Source organism: Condylura cristata, unplaced genomic scaffold (assembly GCF_000260355.1).
Source record: "Condylura cristata isolate star-nosed mole 26May11 unplaced genomic scaffold, ConCri1.0 scaffold00036, whole genome shotgun sequence".
Lineage (NCBI taxonomy): Eukaryota > Metazoa > Chordata > Mammalia > Eulipotyphla > Talpidae > Condylura > Condylura cristata.
In genome coordinates this window covers 9131093-9148909 of record NW_004567137.1, presented here as the reverse complement: position 1 = coordinate 9148909, position 17817 = coordinate 9131093, and the positions used below count along the sequence as shown (strand labels likewise).

The window sequence follows — 17817 nt, the reverse complement described above, 5'->3', positions numbered from 1 at the left end:
TAGACCCAAAACTGTGATTAGTGTGCTTTTGTAAAGAGGAAAGGTCTGCTGCGCCCTTTGTGGATTAGCCCCTGGCTGGGGATTGAATTCAGGCCATCACAGGGATAGCACTGAGACTTAGTCCCTGAGTCCCTTAAGACGAAGTGACCAGAACAGTATCTTAAAAGGAAGATTGCAATGAAAGAAATTTTGGTCTTATTTAGGATATTTTATTTAGGTTATTTATTGCTTGTATGCAATAAATAAATCTCTTTTTTTAAAGAAAAGGTACTGCTCTTCACTGGAGTTCCATGATCTACTTTCATTGCCTCTTGATATACTGTCCCAAAATTATCTTAAATAATCACAAGTTTTCATTTTTCATGCATATGTAGGTTGCTCCTGAATCTATTCATGAGATCCATAACAGCCTTAAGGGATAGGAGAGCATAATGCTGTCTTAAACACTTTGTTATTTCTACTGAGGATCCGTCCTATGAGGAACAAATATCAACTTCTACTTTTCCTGAGTTTTCTTTCAATGCAATCCTTTATTTTAAAATATTGTTTTGGTCACTTCCTCTTAAGTGACTTAGGGATTAAGTCTCAGTGCTATCCCTGTGATGGCCTGAATTCAATCCCCAGCCAGGAGCTAACCCTCAAATTCACCAGAAACTGTCACTGGTGAATCTCCTCCATGGCACATTTGGTCTACATCCTAGTTCTTCTATGCAATAAATAAATCTTTTTAAAAGAAAAGATACTGCTCTTTTCTGGAGTTCCATAATCTACTTTCATTGCCTCCTGATATACTGTCCCAAAATTATCTTAAATAACCACAAGTTTTTGTTTATTATGCATATGTAGGTTGCACCTGAATCTATTCCTTAAGTCCTGGCTTCTCTCCAAAGTTTTTGACCTGCACTTCTAAACAATTATTGAAGAGCTCCATTGACTATCTCCTAGGCACTTTAAATAGTCTTTCCTCCACTCACTGCCATCTCAACAGCTGTCTTCTAACAGCACCTCTACCTCCTTCACTCACATCCAACTCATTGCCACATTCATCAGTTCGAATGCTGCAGCTTCCGATATCTTAAATCAATCATCCCTTCTCTGTCCCACTGCTACTTCTTTACCTGCGGTGTGATTTTAGCTATTTAAACAGCCTCTTATCTACTTCAGTCTTGTGTTCTGGAATTAAATCTGTCTCATTTCTACAGAAATTGTCTTTCAAAAATTTTTCATATTCATATTTTTCATAACTCCTGTTAAATTTTTTTCAAAGGTTCCTCTCCACTAGATAATGTTCAGAATCCTAAAAGTGCCATTCAAGCCCTTAAATTTTGCCTCGATCATTTTTCTAACTTAACTTTTGGAGGGATAACATTCATTGTAATTTTTTTAAAGCAAGATTTTGCTAAGCATGGACTGTGGTTTTGAAACAATTTTACATGTATTGCAAGTACAAATAGGTGTGTTTATTCCACAAGTATTGATGAAAGAGAAAGTACTTCAGTGATTTCTAATCAGTGCACAAGGAATGTATGAGAGCCCAGAATTACTGCAAGTCATCAGATAATTTATAGAGACAAAAGGCCAGCTACGAGCCTTCACTACTGTTTTTCTAATAATACATGTTAGTAATACATTAATAGAATAATGTCTAATAATACACATTAGAAATGCATAATATATACTTCTAATAATACATATAGCTAAAATAAAGAAAATAAGCTCATTTAAACTCTTCTCAATTGCAGTTGGCAATAAGGAAAATTCTGTATCTCCTTACATTACAAATCCTGAAGAATAGCATGGAGCTGGAAAAGTTTCTAATTACTGAGGTAGAAAAGCTTGTATACAAAAAGCACGGAGGCTATGATATATTACTGGGACTTATATAGCTCTAACTATTGATGCCATGATAAATAATAACAATGTCAAATATATTTCCTTTCTATATTAGAAAAGTATTACTTACAAAGCTACCCCAATATTTAATTTCATCAATCTTTTTTAGAAGTAACTACACTTTTAAGATGGGAAGAAAGATAAGAGAATGGTTGGGAAGTTGTTTAAATTTAGAAAGCCACGACTGGAAAAATGACTATACAACATAAACTTTTTCCTATTATGCTTTGTGCCTATATCAGTACAACAAAAATAATAAAAAATGGAAAAACAGTACACCATTTTAAACTCTGATTTCACTTTTTCCTGTCCCCATCGCTATGCAGAATCCCTCAATTCTTTCTGTGCATCCTCAGCAATACCTCATAGTGGTTTCTGTGGTGACAGTAAAGTTATCACATGACATCTGCCTTGTTTTGATTCTTCCTGACTTGCTTCCAAAGTACTACTGTGTCAACTACACAGCATAGCTGGGATTTCTCAAACTGCCAAAGCAATGTGATGCAATGAGAAGGGGAGAAAAATGACCTTCCTCCTCTTTTTTGTATAATCTCTTAGAAAGGGACTGCAAAGGGACTATATACCATTGGCTCACCAATATCTTACAAAGCTTTTCATGAAAAATAGCTTTCCATTTTTATTCACAGTCCTCTTTCTCCCTAACTCCCAGGCCTAAAGAGTATGGGTCAAGGCCACTACCAAGTGTTTCATGAGTATCCACCCTTCAGATAATAGAAGCTTTCATACAGGACCAAGTTTGTCAACTTGACACTTTCCCCAGTAAGTCCCAACAGAAGTTTGCCAGCAGTCTCCTTGCTAACCCTTTCATATACAAATCACAATTGTAGCCACAGCTGGGGTCAAAGTGAGTTAGATGGGGTATAAATGCTCATACCCTGAAGCTTTTTAGAAGCAGAACTGGGATTTGACTCCAAAGCTACCTTGGCACTGGTTAAAAAAATTTTTTTTAATAATTCTAGCTTAGAATTATCTTGTTGTCAACATATCCATATATTGAATTCCTTTCTTAGATGAAGTATAAAGGGGAACAATAGCTATTGCACATATACCAAGTGCTGGACTGGGGGCACTTTAAAAGAACAAAATAGGAATATTCTGTGTTTTATAAGATATATATATATATAATAAGATACATAGATAACTACATATTCTGCAAGATATATACAGTTATCTATTACAATGCTAGGTATATAGTACATTCAGTAAGCAATAGCCATTGTTATCTGTATCACCTAACAATGAAAATTATATTTGTAAGTGAAGATACTGAGACTGTGAAACAAATATTTCAACCAAGGTCATATAACTAGGTTTCAAAGTCCAGAAGTGCCTGACACCAAAAGCCACACTGATCCCAGTAAACTATGTCGTGTCATCCCTCCCTCTATCCACCAAGTCTGTTCTCACTTGCTTTGAACTCGCCTTTTCATTGTCGTGTCTCCTCTCTCCGCTTCCCACCAGCTAGACATGCTTCATTTTTCCATATGATTGTTCTCCTATTGCAATCACTAAAATACCCTCTATTTTAAACTATGCTGTCAAATAACACATAGCAATTACTAGTATGTAAGTTAAGAGATAATTACCTCAGCCAGCATTTTTTCATTTGATGCAATAATGGCAAACTACAAATTCAATATTTGACAGAAGGTAATGAAGACTTGGTACATATCTGTAACACAGTTATGGGTTAAAAAGTATTGCCTTTTTGGCTCTGTTTATGTGAAGGCAAAATAGGTTTTAAATCACTTGTGACAAAGTTTAAGAACATAATCATCATTGTTATACTCTAGCATTGCCACTAATTATTCACTGAAAAGTAAGAAAAGCACTTGTCTTATTTTTTTATCAGCATTACAGATGCAATAAAGCAGATACATATCATTAATGATGTGCAATTATATATTCAGATAACCAACTACTCTTAACAAAATAGCTTTTGCACAATGAAGCACAGTAAAAAGTATCACATAAACTTTGGAGTTCAAATGTTTATATTTTAGCGGGACAGCAATTAATTCCAAAATTAATTTCTTGAACATTCCAGCTTGCTAAGTACCTGGCAGACTCAAGATACTAGAAATGTTTTTCCACTCAACAAACACAAAATACCAAAAACTAACTGTTCATTTTTTGTATTTTATGGATTTTTTTTTGCTGCTGTGATAATGTATTAGTTTTTTATTATATGCCAAACTTTGTAGTTAGGCTTATATACATTACTTCATTTTCTTTTCCACAATGCTGAAAGTTTTTTTTATTACCATTATGCAAATGAGAAAGCATAGTTGACAACAGATTCATGTAAATATAAATTATTGATGTGTTTCTTTTAAATTTACATCTCTGTGGCTTATTTATAAGAATCACAGAGATTTTTAACCTGACTTTTCTAAAGACCTGATGCTCATTTATTCCATTTTTCTACATTACCTCCAGTAACACTAGGAGGGTCCCTTCATCTAATTTTTCTCTATAATGTAGGGGATAAGTTCAACTGCCAGAAGTGCTGTGGGAGAAAAATGAAAGATGGTTTAGACAGTTCAAAATAGCCATGGTAGAGAAAAGGAAAGGGAGCTTATCCTCAAGTCCTAGAAGGATATGAATCGAGGATGAGAGAAAGGTTGAGAGTCCACACTGCACATCTCATTTCAGTTAAAGAAGATGCATTGGTATGGTAGGATTTGGAATTTTTTTATATATACTTTTTACATACGTCTTCATTTTATGTCAGTCTACATTCAGTCTCACGTGTTCAATTTCCCCTTGAAGTCCCTTTACCAATTCACATGTGCACCATCACCATAGTCCCTTGTGCTCTTTGTACCCATTTTGATCCTACTCTGTCCTCCTCATGGCAGAATGTCTCTGATTTATAGTTGCCTATTGATTATGATTTGTAATTATTTTTTTCTTGCTGATCCCTGATTTGTTTCCTTTATCAAATTCCTTCTATACATGAAACCGTCCAATATTTTTCTTTTCCCTTTCTGGCTTATTTCACTGAGCATGATCCCTTCCAGCTCTAACCATATTACTGTGAATGGCATGTGTTTATCTTTTTGATTGCTGAGTAATATTACATTGTGTATACATACCACATCTTCTTGATCCAATCAAAAGATGGTCCTTTGAAAGAATAAACAAAATAAACTGCTAGCCAGGTTCACCAGGATTTGTGATTTTTAAAGCATGCCATAAAATTCTCAGTTATTTCAGAGGAACTCAATCAACAGAGGAAATGAAATAACTTGAATAAACAATCCTACAGAACTGAAAAAAATATTCTCCTGCCTGGAAGATTCTAGAATAGGAGGATAACCAGGCAATGCCTCACGAGGCAGGGTAGACAGCATTAATGTGTTATATTGCACCTCATGCACCTTAATTATTTACTTGATAAGTGAATCATTGATCAGAATAACTAACCTTAAGAGAATATTTTTTAAAATTTTTTCACCAATTTTTTTGATTGCCATTTGTATACAAAAATATATATTTGAGAGTACAACTTTACACTTCACTACATACACATGCTTTTACCCTCCAACAAAGCACCGGCACCACTATACTGTCATCTCATTCTCCCTTCCTGGAGACTTTCAAACTTGTAGCCACCTTCCAAAATGGTCACCACCACAATCTTCCATGTCCAAGGATTATTTTTGTGGTGTTTTGACAGTTTGTTTTCTTTTGTTATTTATATTCCACAAATGAGCCACACAATGACTATCTCTTGTTTTCTGACTTACTTCCTTAGCATTATTACCTTAAGATTCACCCTTATTGTCCAAAAAGACACCATTTCATCTTTTTTAAATAGCTGAGTAATAGTCCACTCAGTATACATATAGTAAGACTTTAGATGTATTCCATGCCTTGGCTATTGTAGAGTAGAAGCTTTCTTTTTTTTTTTTTTACGGAATTCCTTCTTTTCATAGATGTTATACAAATTTACATTCCCTACAAAAGGGAATGAGTGTTCCTTTTTCTTCATTTCCTTACCAAAACTTGCATCCATCTTTTTGACATAGACTATTCTCAAAAAGGTAAAGTGATGTATCTGTGGTTTTGATTTGCTTTTCCGTAACAATGACATTGAACAGATGCATATGGCTCATGTGTATCTCTTCCTGGAGGAGTGTGCTCAGAGCTTTTGTCCCATTTTGTCAATTTGGAGTTGAGTTCTTCATATATTTTGGAAGCTAATCCCTTATCAGATGTATGATGTGCAGGTATCTTCTCCCAGTGTGCAGGCTGTCGTTTTCCTCTTAATAGGATTTCCTTTTCTGAGCTTACAGGGAAAGAATTGTTTTTTGTTTTTTATTTCTTTGTCATTGGAGCTGAGGTTTCAAATATACCTCTCTAGGGTTGTTGATTAGGAGGATTTTGCTTGTGTTCTCCTCTATGTATTACTCCTCTATATATTAGGAGATTCAGGTCTTAATCCACTTTCATTTAATTTTTGTCAATGAAGTTAAATTAGAATCTACTTCCAATTTTGGTTGTATTTTCATTCTTTTGTTGTTGTTGTTGTTAAATATGGCTGTTCAGATAGCCCCACATCATTTGTTGAAGAGGCTTTTCTTTTTTCACTATGTAGTCTTTGTTCCTTTGTCAAAGATTAACTGGGGTTTTTTTTGTAATTTTCTGTTCTATTCTATTGTTCTATTTCTGTTTTCATGCCAAAGCTGCTTTGATTATTATCACTTTGTAGTGTGTCATGGAGGATGATATGTCCTTGTTTCCTTTCAATATTACCATGGCTAGTCAGTCTTTTGTAGTTCCACACAAATTTTAGAATTGTTTGTTTCATTAAAGAATATGATTGGAATTTTGATAGGAATTTCATTGAATAAATTGCTTTAGTTAGCATGGCCATTTTAGCAATATTTATTCTTCCAACCCATAAATACAGTATAATTTTCCCTTTCTTTGTATCTCCTTTTATTTCCTTTGAGTGTCCTAAATGGAATTTCAACTGACATGTGTTCATAAATAGTAGATGAACATGTCAGCATAGAACAGAAACCTCAGTCATACTTAGAGGGCCTCCCCATTGATTCAAAGGGCTTAAGTTGTTGTTTCTGCTTCCTTTTGCACATGCAGAAAACATTTTTTTCTAATCCTGTGGCTTGGATATAAAAAGCAAGTAAGTTTGCAGAAGCACAGGATACTCCTAATAATTTCCTGATAGTACTACACTTTTAAAGTTTCTACCATTACAGGCATCTGGTGGGAATGTCTGTGACTTGACTTCCTGGATATTATAAAATACAGCTGAACAGATCCCTTCTTAGAAAACAGTTGTATGCCTAGTAACTGAAATATAACAAGACAAAAAAGTGTACATACAATATAATGATGACTCAGATTCTTAAAAGATGATTATATATAAAAAACAAGAGAACATAAAAATGTTAGCTATTCTTATCCCCCAAGTTAGAAATGTAATTTTTCCCTTTTTATATATATTTTTTATGTTTCATCATTATTTTATTTAATGATTATTTTAATAATTAAGAAAAAACAATTTAAAATAAATTAATGTAACCAAAGTGACTTCTTCATATGTAGAAAAAAAACAAGCATTAACACAAGGAAATTTTGGAGTTTGATCTGCTTTCTTCATTAGTTTTTATCAAAGAAAGACAGTGTTCTAGTTCCCAAATAGAACAATAAATTCAAGGAAGTTAAAAGGTGAAGGGCATTTAATGCCTTCCTGGAGAGTAATTTACAATCTATTAAATTTGGGATGAACAATTATTAAAGCAACCAGGGTAAAATCTAAGTTTCTTAGTGAAATAGTCTGTCATTAAACTTCATTATGTTAAAGTACTTTTAGATTTTTAGAATTAGAACAAAAATTCGGCAACAATGACCTACCCATGACAAAGTACAAGATATTAGTTAACTACTTGTTATTAAATTTGTATTAAAACCAGTATTCTTAAAGAGAATAATTTTAAGTTATTTCATTACTTCCTTCCTTTTTCAGGTGGTATATGATGCAGTCACAGAGCTCCAAGGACATGTCTTAATGATAATTGTAAAAAGCAAATCTACATTTGTGGGAGCAATTAACATCCAACTCTGCAGTGTATTGCTCAATGAAGAAAAATGGTATCCTCTAGGAAACAGTATAATTTGACCATTGCTATGAACATATACATTATTCATTAAATACTTGTATTTTTTTTTTCCACTCTGGGCTTCCCTGTCACATGAGCAGGACCTTTTTTTGTTAAAGATAACAGTATACTAAAGAAACAAGAAAAGGAAATCAGAATCAATCATTCATAGTTAATTGTTCTCTACCTGTGTTTCATTGTTTTCTTTGAATCTTTTATCCATAAAGTACTGATTATTTAAAATTCAATATGTAACATAACAAAAGGGGTATTTAATTTTAATCTTTTAAATCAAGCATACTTCATCTTGTGTTTTCATTATTTTCGTTGTCACATTGTTTCATTCTGCAGTTAAAAGCAATACCTAAAATTGTATCTTCCAAGACAAGCAAATAAATAAATCTCACCAATTATATATGGAACATTTTTAAAATTTAATTAAATATAACACCTATATTACCATTTATAATTCTGTTTATTGAGGAAATTGGTAAGCCCCAGAAGAATGCTATATTAATTTCTATCAGAAAAACAAAACAAATACCTAAAAATATTAAATCCAATTTTTGGAAGACACTCCTTTGTAGTTTTTCACCCTCTTTTATACCAATTTACCACTACTGAATTAACCCATCCAGAGAAATTTCACCCACCCAGAGGAATATTCATGTTTTAGACTTCATTATCCTCTAACTCCACTTCCTCAAACTGTAAAACTCTCTCTTTTGATCAAAACCTTTTTTCTCTACATTTCAAGTATTTACCTTACTTCTGAACTGACCATCACATTCATCACGACCTGAGTAAACAGTCCTACAAATTGTACATGCATAGTGGTACAACTCCAGGAACTGTGCTGCAATCTTAATAAAGAGAATCAAACTGATTTTTTAAATTCCTGTCCTTTATATTAATTTAAAAAAATGAAAAACTCTTGTTCTACTCAGTATTTTTCTGCATATAATTAGAAAAGAAACAAACTATTTTTCATGGTCATCTATATAGCCATGTAAAAAATGTGAAAATTGGTGTATGTATTCTTTGGAAATATATGAGTGGCTGTTGTGATCTGATGTGGTGCTATATGAACTACATGATCACGCAAGTTAGGTAAATCATTAATCCTGCTGAGCAATTATTCTGTTCCTAGTCCATTCTACCTTTCTACTAGACAGTGGTCACACACCCTTTTCTTCACTAATATGCCAGCATCTCCTCTAATTTTCTCTAAGTTAAAAGCTTTTCTTCATATTTCACTTAAAAATTAAAATCAGGGGCCTTCCCTGGTGGCGCAGCAGGTTGGAGCACCGCTCTGCAAAGCTAAGCCAGGCCATGGCAGCTTCAATGGGACTTCGATCCCCACCCCAGAGGTGACCCCACGGGTCATCGGTCCTGTCTCACCCACTGCTCCCCTCAGCAGTGTACTTTGTCAAACTGCCTGTTCTGCTCCCCACTCTGTTTCTGGTGAATCCTCTTGCCACCCCTACACCTCTGGCCTATACCACAGTTCTGTCTGCATAAATAAAACTTTAAAAAAAATCATTCAAAAGAAAACTGCCCCATACCACAAAACTGCGCCCCTCACCTAGCAGTAACACTCTACCTGGTTACTTATTACCAGAAACTGCTCATTTCCTCCCCAACACTAATCTCTTAAATTTGTATATTTGTTCTCATCCTCCTTGTTCTTCTCACAAACATTACTGGAATTCCCTTAATTGAGAAGTATTCTTTCATTCCTCTTTATGGGATAATTTTCTTCAGCCTTAAACTATGATGCTCTGTGGTTATAGTATGTTATGACCTCTATTTGCAAACATAAAACTTCCCAGCTCTCCATTTCTCTTTCAAAATTATTGTCCACTATCCTACTACTCTTTAAAGCAAAACTCTTCAAAATGTTTTCAAAATGTCTCTGTTTTTTTTTTTTTTCATACCATCTTTCTATATTTTCCCTAAGGTACATTCTAAGGATGTGGTAGTTCCCCAATACTCCAAACAAGCTGCCTTTGTCAAGTTTCTAATTAATCTCCACATACCTAAGTCAAAACATCCCTTTCCAGCCCAACATATCCTACCAATGAGAAGTACGCTGCATAATCAATAATAACACCTTCCTCAATGTGCGTCCTTCACTTAACCTTCAGGAACTCACACCCTCTTGTTCTTTTCTTCACTGATACTAGTCTCTTCTTTTCAGTCTTTTGTGCAGATGAATCCAGTATCCACAACCTCTACACTAGAGTGTCCCACAGCTCGTCTCTATAAAACTTTGCTCCCTAATCATCTCATCTAATCTCATGAGCTAAGAATCCTAAATTAAAATCTATCATTTCAGTTGTATATGAAGACATTTTTGTCACAACAGGACAAAATTCATTTAACAATTTGTTGGCTTTACTTATAACTTTTAAATTTAGGTAGAAGTAAATTTATAAATGTGTTATGGACTGAATCATGCCTCACCCCCAATTTACAGACTCAAGTCACAATCTTAGTAGTCTAAGAATATTGTATCATTTAGAAATAGGGTCACTTGAAGCACAATCTGTTAAAATTAGGTCACACTGGAATAGAGTGAACCCCTAAACCAATGAAACTAGTACCCTTAGAAAAATGGAAAATGTGGACACATCCAAATGCAGAGAAAATACCATTTGAACATGAAGGTAGAGATTGAGTGATACATGTCAAACCAAGGAATGACAAAGATCATTAGGAGAGAGACATAGAACAGATTGCCAGAATTAACCAACCTCTTCTGAACTGCCAACTTCTTGATTTTAGATTTTAGTTTACAAAATTGTGAGATGGAAAATTTCTGTTTTTTAAACAGCAGTCTTAACAAAACAATATAATGGGCCTTTACTCATTTTCTTATTCCAGGCCCACAAATACCTGGCTCATAGTTGATGCTTAAGCATTTGTGAATTAATGCCCAAATCAATAATTGACTAACACACCAGTGAATAAGAAAAACAAGGTCCACAATCTTAATTCCCACTCATATGTTATATTAATGCTCCCTTAGCATTTTTATATCTGTATTTTATTTTGGTCCCTACAAGAAAATCTAATGAGGAGACAATAATGACAATCAAATATCTCATAGAAAAATAATCCTTCCATTGAGATGAAATTTCAAATGAAATATGTATGTGTGTGTGTGTGTAAAGAGGGAGAAAGAAAAAGTCAGCAAGAAAGACAGATTTTAAGTTAAGTCAATATGAGGAAATTGAAGATTTGGAAAACTAGTCATTCCATACCTGTCTACCTTCAAAAGCCATTCTCATCTTCATAAGCTTTTGAAAATTTCCACAGAAAACTAAAACATCCCAAAAAGCACAACTCAGAGAAACAACAGATCACAGATATAAATTGGCCACCAGTATGATACAATTAAGTTGTTACAGTAGCAGAGACCTCCACAGGAAAATATCAGCCAAAATTAGGATCTGATTACCTGAGGAAATGTGTTGTTGAGGGGTACCACTATTTCCATACTGTCTGGACTAAAAAGTTAGAACATGACAGTACACGAGAAAAATTCTTGTAACTAAGGTAATTATTCAATGTTATATTGTAAGACAATAGTTCCAAATTAAGATATATTTTATTTCCTACCACAGGATTTTATATCCTTTCACTCCATTTTATTTAAACTGCTTACGTTTAACTAAAGCTGCTTCTTCAGAAAGAATATTGAGGCCAACATTAACACACAGCTTAAATGGGTCCAGAAACACCACTTAGACTTTAGGCCTTGGTAGCATAGTCATGTGGATTTATTAACCTTAGTAGCTTGTAATGGGCTATATTGTACTAAAATGACTAGCTTTTATCATTAAAAGGAAGTAACATTAAGCTTTAGGCCTTAATGAGTACAGGCCACAAGAGATTTGGTCCTTGGAACAAGACAGACAATAAGAAAAGGCATGCCTTCCATTTTCTAAATAAGCTTTTGAAATATTAGGTCATAAAAGAACACTGGTTGTTCCTTTCATGAATTTCTCAGCCAGATCTCAAGCTCACAGGGCAGAAATTTGAACAGCAGCTAAATTTAAAATGGGCTACAAACTCTAGTGAAGTTGTAGCTTAAAATTCTAGCTCCACACAAGTATGCCTACATACTACACCAGCTTCTCCAAATTATGTTTGTATGTGTGTGTGTGTGTGCATGTACACTATTTTCAAGTAACTTTGGACCAAAAGAGTATGGGAGATGAGACCAGACTTGAGCTTATGTTTGCAGTTCCACAGATTTATTCCCCTCAACAACACAATCTCAAGTAGACTCTTTTTGATAATTAAAGAAACTATGATGAGTATTGTCCAGAGATTCAAACTATGGCTTCAATCAAAGGAAGTGGATTTTACTGATATGTAAGTCAAAAGGAATGGAGACTTTTTATATAAGGAAAATATGCCCTTTTCTTAGGTTGAAATTGAAAAATAACTGACTGAAATTATTGAAAATCCTCAACATTAATAAAGCAATTTAAAGGTCAATATCTGTGATCTGACTCTAAGGGACTGACTTACCTTAGGAATCAAGAAAGAATTGGAGTAACTTGAAAATATACCTTTTTTTTTCTTTTTTACTAACAGAACAGAAGTAGTAGTAGAAGAAGGAAAATAAAATCGAAAATGCTAAGCTGAGTAGTTATACTGAGATAGATATTGAAAAGAAATAAACACAGGCAAGGAAGATGAGATACAAACTAAGAGTCAGGAAAATAACTGCAAATTCAGAAAGAAAATATAATATGCTCATGTCCAACTTCTCCTGAAGAAGGTAATAGAAATATTTAATACATTTCAGTTGTAACCAGTACAGAAAGGAAGACATGCCCTAAAAAATAATAATAAAATAAAAATCAGAAAAAAAGAGGAAACACCTTGGAAAGCAAATATGACATCCTAGAGATACTTAGAAGCAAAGATCTTTTTTAAACAGCAATTTTGTTAAAATAAAAAAGGAGGCCCTCCCTGGTGGCTCAGCGGGTTAAAGCACTGCACTGAGAAGCTAAAGCCACTTCCGCATGAGTTCGATTCCCGCCTGCCCCGGAGGTGACCACATGGCGCGGCAGACCTCTCCTGACCCACCCGCTGCTCCCCTCAGCAGTGTACTTCGTCGATCTGACTGTTCTGCTCCCCACTCTGTTCTCTGGTGAAGCCTCTCACCACCCCTGAGTCTCTGGCCTGTACCCCAGTTCTGTATGTACAAATAAATAAATCTTTAAAAAAATAAATAAATAAATAAATAAATAAAAAAGGAAACTTCCTTTAAAATCTTCAACAGGGTAAATTTAAGAGGTTAAGAAAACCTAGTAAAGTTTTAGAGGTAAATAATGGAAGATGAGTGTAAAGCTTCTGATGATAAGTAAAAACAGTTGGACAAAGAGTAGACTAACTGATTATACAGTCTGGCAGATATATAATCAAACTGTTAAAAATAAAGACACAGAGAAGTAGTAAAGACTAGAAGAGATGGGAAAAGATTTTTACCCAAAGTTTGCTTTCAGATAGCAGTACCTCATATACTCATGTTCCTGACAGGGCTAGCATTAATATCTACTTAAAGTCTACTACTGATAAATATGCCTTAAAAATTTTCAAATTGTTAGCTATCAGAAACTTCCTTCCCCCTTCACATCTGTATTACCCTAACTTCTTTATGTTTCTAAGGGACCAGTGAATAATGGATTTTAAAAGAAAAATTGTAAAATCCAGCCATAACTTCAATAATATTCTTGGTACTAGATCACATTAAAGACCTTGTTTCTTGAAAAGAAACACACATTGAATTCTATACAATAGATATATTGTAAGCAGGAAATAACGTATTGATAATAACTCCTTGGAAAGTTGGAGAAACTAAGGATACAAGTTTGTCATTTTACAAATACATCAGTTTACTAAACTCCTATTGTGGTGATTCAAACAAAGAACATTTTTGAAAGGAAAGCAGTACTCATCTATTGGAAACCAGGTAGAAACCAACCTAAGTACATATCATATCAAAATTACTCAGATGAGACAGTCGAGAACAACATTAACATGTCCGCCATCTTCCCCCACTGAAGAGCCAGAATGCAGCATATAAACCTTTCCTTTCTACAAGGAGACATGAACTATTGGAAAATCACCTCTCACACAGTGAAGGTAGGACCCATATCCTGGAGGAAACCAGGATCTTTGCACAATTCATCTCCCTTGTATAGTGTAGACTTATTTCAGGCCAACACACCATGTGCCCACAAAAATGTCATTTATCACCTGGGTAGTCAAACCCAAATCTACAATTATTGAAAAGGCAGGCATACATGCCTGCTAACACACATTACAGGTCTGTCCCCCTCTAATAAACAGCTTCTCACTAATCAAGATGCATGTGTGCAGAAGGATCTCAAACAAGCCAAAAACAATTGATCCTTTTCATTTTTCAATTATAAATGTGGGCAGAACAAAAAAATCAAGGAAAGAAGTTCCAGGTGACAGGAATTTTCTCATTGAAAATGTCTTCTCATTGAAAAAAAAAGCTAAAACAAACAAAAAATCCCTAAATAATAATGGCAGTAGCTAAATTTAAATGGCACTCAATTTCCACAAATTATTTACAACAAATTCATCTGTTAATCTTTAAAACAGCGATTAGTCTAATTTTCCTAATTCCCTTTGATTCATTTTTTAAAAGATTTATTTATGCATGCAAGAACTGGGGTACAGGCCAGAGGTGTGGAGGGTAAGAGGATTCACCAAAAACAGAGTAGGGAGCAGAAATGGCAGATGGACTGAAATATACTGCTGAGGGGAGCAGCGGGCAGGTCAGGAGAGGTCTGCTGCCCCATGAGGGTCAAACTCCTGCTGCAGTGGCTGCCCATAGCCTCATAGTGCTGCGCTTTAACTCCTTGTACTACCACAGAGGGCTCCCTTTGATTCATTTAAAAACACTGAAGGGCCCTACCTGGTGGCGCAGCAGGTTAAAGCACAGCACAAAGAAGCTTAAGCCAGTTCCACATGAGTTTGATCCCCGCCTGCCTGGGAGGAGATCGACATGGCGAGGCAGACCTCTCCTGACCTGCCCACTGCTCCCCTCAGCAGTGTACTTCGTAGATCTGCCTGTTCTGCTCCCTACTCTGTCTCTGGTGAATCCTCTCACCCTCTGCATCTCTGGCCTGTACCCCAGTTCTTTAAAAATAAAATAACACTGAAAAGAAAAAAAAAGAACAGTCAAGTAACTTGTCCAGGACTTCACTGCCAGTGGAATCAGGAGAAGAACTCTGACAAGCAAGTACCAGAGCTATTTTCTTAACCACTGCTCTCTGTCCCCTTTCAATCATCCTTCTGGCTATTTGTTTGGATCCTTATATTGCTAACACAGTTCACATACATTATTTCACTTAGTCTTTACAATGAATTATTTATTGTCTTCATTTTAAAATCCTAATTCATTTCAAGTGAGATTCTTAAAGATGTTGTCTTAGCTCATTCAGCCAAAGCAAAACAACATAGGCAGCTTTAAAAATAGACACCTGAGAGAGACGGCAAATGGCAGCAGAGTAAAGATGCCGAGATCACTGTGTCCAGGCTCCTGCAGGAATTTAGGACTGAAAATGGAGTACAGGCTTATATACTATGAGTTTCAACCCAAATGAGAACACCCTGGACTCACTAAAAGGAGAACACTCTAGACTCACTGCAGTCTAACAACATCGAGGCAATTAATGAGCTGCTGGTGGAAATGGGACAACGGAGAACATTGCCGCCCACGCTCTGGAGCACATCCACTCTAATGAAGTGATCATGACCCCACACAGTGGAGGCCTTCCTCAAAGAGGCTGCCCACAAGAGGAAATTCCACGTCACTGTGGCAGTGTGTGCAGCTTTCTGCCAGGGCCACGAAACGTCAGTCAATATGTCCAAAGCAGGCATTGAGACAACTGTCATGATGCTGCTGCCATGTTTGCTGTTATGTTAAGAGTCAACAAGGTAATCATTGGCACAAAGACCATTCTGGCCAATGGTGCCCTGAGAGCTGTGACAGGAACTCACACTCTAGCCCTGCCAGCAAAACACCATTCTACTCCACCCATCATCTGTGCCCCAATGTTCAAGCTCTTCCCTTAGTTCCCCAAAGAAGAGATTCATTTCACAAGTTTGTGGCTCCAGAGGAAGTCCTGCCTTTCACAGAAGGGGACACTCTGGAGAAGGTCAGCGTCGACTGCCCTGTGTTTGGCTATGTTCCCCCAGAGCTCATTACCCTGTTTATCTCCAACATTGGTGGGAACGCACCTTCCTACATCTACCACCTGATGACCACGTCCTGTGATGTCACTGTCCTGAGTAGAAGTTGTGCCTGCAGGCACAACATGGAGAGATTTCAGAGCTCCTGCTGAGATGCATCCTTGAAACGGGGAGTGAACTGGAGTTAAAAAAAAAAAATGTGGCACTGTTCCTTGCCTTTGTAGTCATCCTGCAACATGGATGCACTGCCAGGTCTGTTTCTTGTCTTTCCAGTCTTAACAGAGAAGCAGGGCTTGACCTATTGATTTGGAAACCTCTTAGTGACCTGGGGCATCTGCTGCAGGAACTTAAACTGTATGCTTCAGTAGTGTGTTAAACCTAATACTGAATGCCTTGTTGGAAACAGGTTTTTACTCTGAAATGGCCACCGCATTTTTTCCTTGGCTGTGCTCGATGTTTCAAAAAATAAATAAATAAATAACTGAAGGAGAATCGGAGATTTGGGAGTTCCGATAAGAGAAATCCCTCCCAGGAGTGCTCAGGCACCTGGAATTTTGCTGGCTGCAGGAGCGACTTTGCCTCTCACTAAAGCCCTGGAGGTGAAGGGGGACGGCTCAGCTCGGTGAGTGGAGCCCAAGCTGAGAAAAGACTGCAGACCTGGGTGCTGGGCAAAGCCTCTGACAGATCAGCTCAGGAACGGGTAACACGGTGGCAGAGTAAAGACACTGAGACTACTCAGCTCCCAAGCTCGCATGGGAATATAAAAAAATGGACTATAGACTTACATGCTACGAGTTTCAACTGAAATAAGAACACCCTGGACTCACTAGAAGGAAGATAACAGAGGGAGAACCAGCGATTGGGGAGTTCCAATAAGGGAACTCCTATCCAGAAGTGCCACAGACAGGATAAGCAGAACCCTGCAATTCCCATCGGGGGAGCACCCAGGCTCTAGTGCTGTAGGCAGAGGCTTCCTGCTGTGGGAAAAGACTGTGCAAGTGGGCACATAGACCCCAGGAGATGAGGAGGAAAATCTGGTGATCTGGTGACTGGGGCAGCTGCAAGGGTTGCAACCCTCTCATACACCCCCACAGAAAAGGCCTAGAGGCTTGTTTCCAGCATTAGTCACTAAGGTGGGGCCAACAAGTTCACAAAGCCCCTGAGATAAAAGGGGGAAAAAAATGGTTAGACTGAATTAAAAACAGGCCCATTTCACACTGGTGATGTGGTGATGGGAAACCCACAGGGATTACAATTGAGATGGAAAAAAAAAATGTACAAAATGATGTAAAAATAAACTATCATATTATTTAAAATAATTAAAAAAAAAAAAACAGGCCCATTAACTCTCCGCTAAGTGGTAAGGAGAGACTGCTTTGAGTGGGCACAAAGAGTCCTGGAGACCTTGAGGGAGGACTGACAGCCTGCACAACTGGGGGGGGGGGCATACAAAATTAGGACTCAAGGTGTTACTGAACAGCAGTGGCCTGAAGAAGTGTGAGCCAGTAAGGCACTGCCTTGCAAG

At 36.4% G+C, this 17817-nt stretch overlaps 1 protein-coding gene and 1 pseudogene across 2 annotated transcripts in view; both read left to right on the top strand.

Annotated features, from left to right (window-relative positions):
• Positions 1-8227, top strand: part of PIK3C2G (phosphatidylinositol-4-phosphate 3-kinase, catalytic subunit type 2 gamma) — a 268466-nt gene extending 260239 nt beyond the window's left edge. For both annotated transcript variants that reach the window (XM_004693237.2, XM_012732811.1), the window contains one exon: positions 7913-8227. In XM_004693237.2, coding sequence (XP_004693294.2) covers positions 7913-8065 — 153 coding nt within the window. In that variant the 3' untranslated portion in view covers positions 8066-8227. The remainder of the gene's footprint in view (positions 1-7912) is intronic.
• A 5911-nt stretch (positions 8228-14138) lies between these two features.
• On the top strand, positions 14139-16444 carry LOC101629114 (annotated as a pseudogene).
• The last annotated feature ends 1373 nt before the right edge of the window (positions 16445-17817 follow it).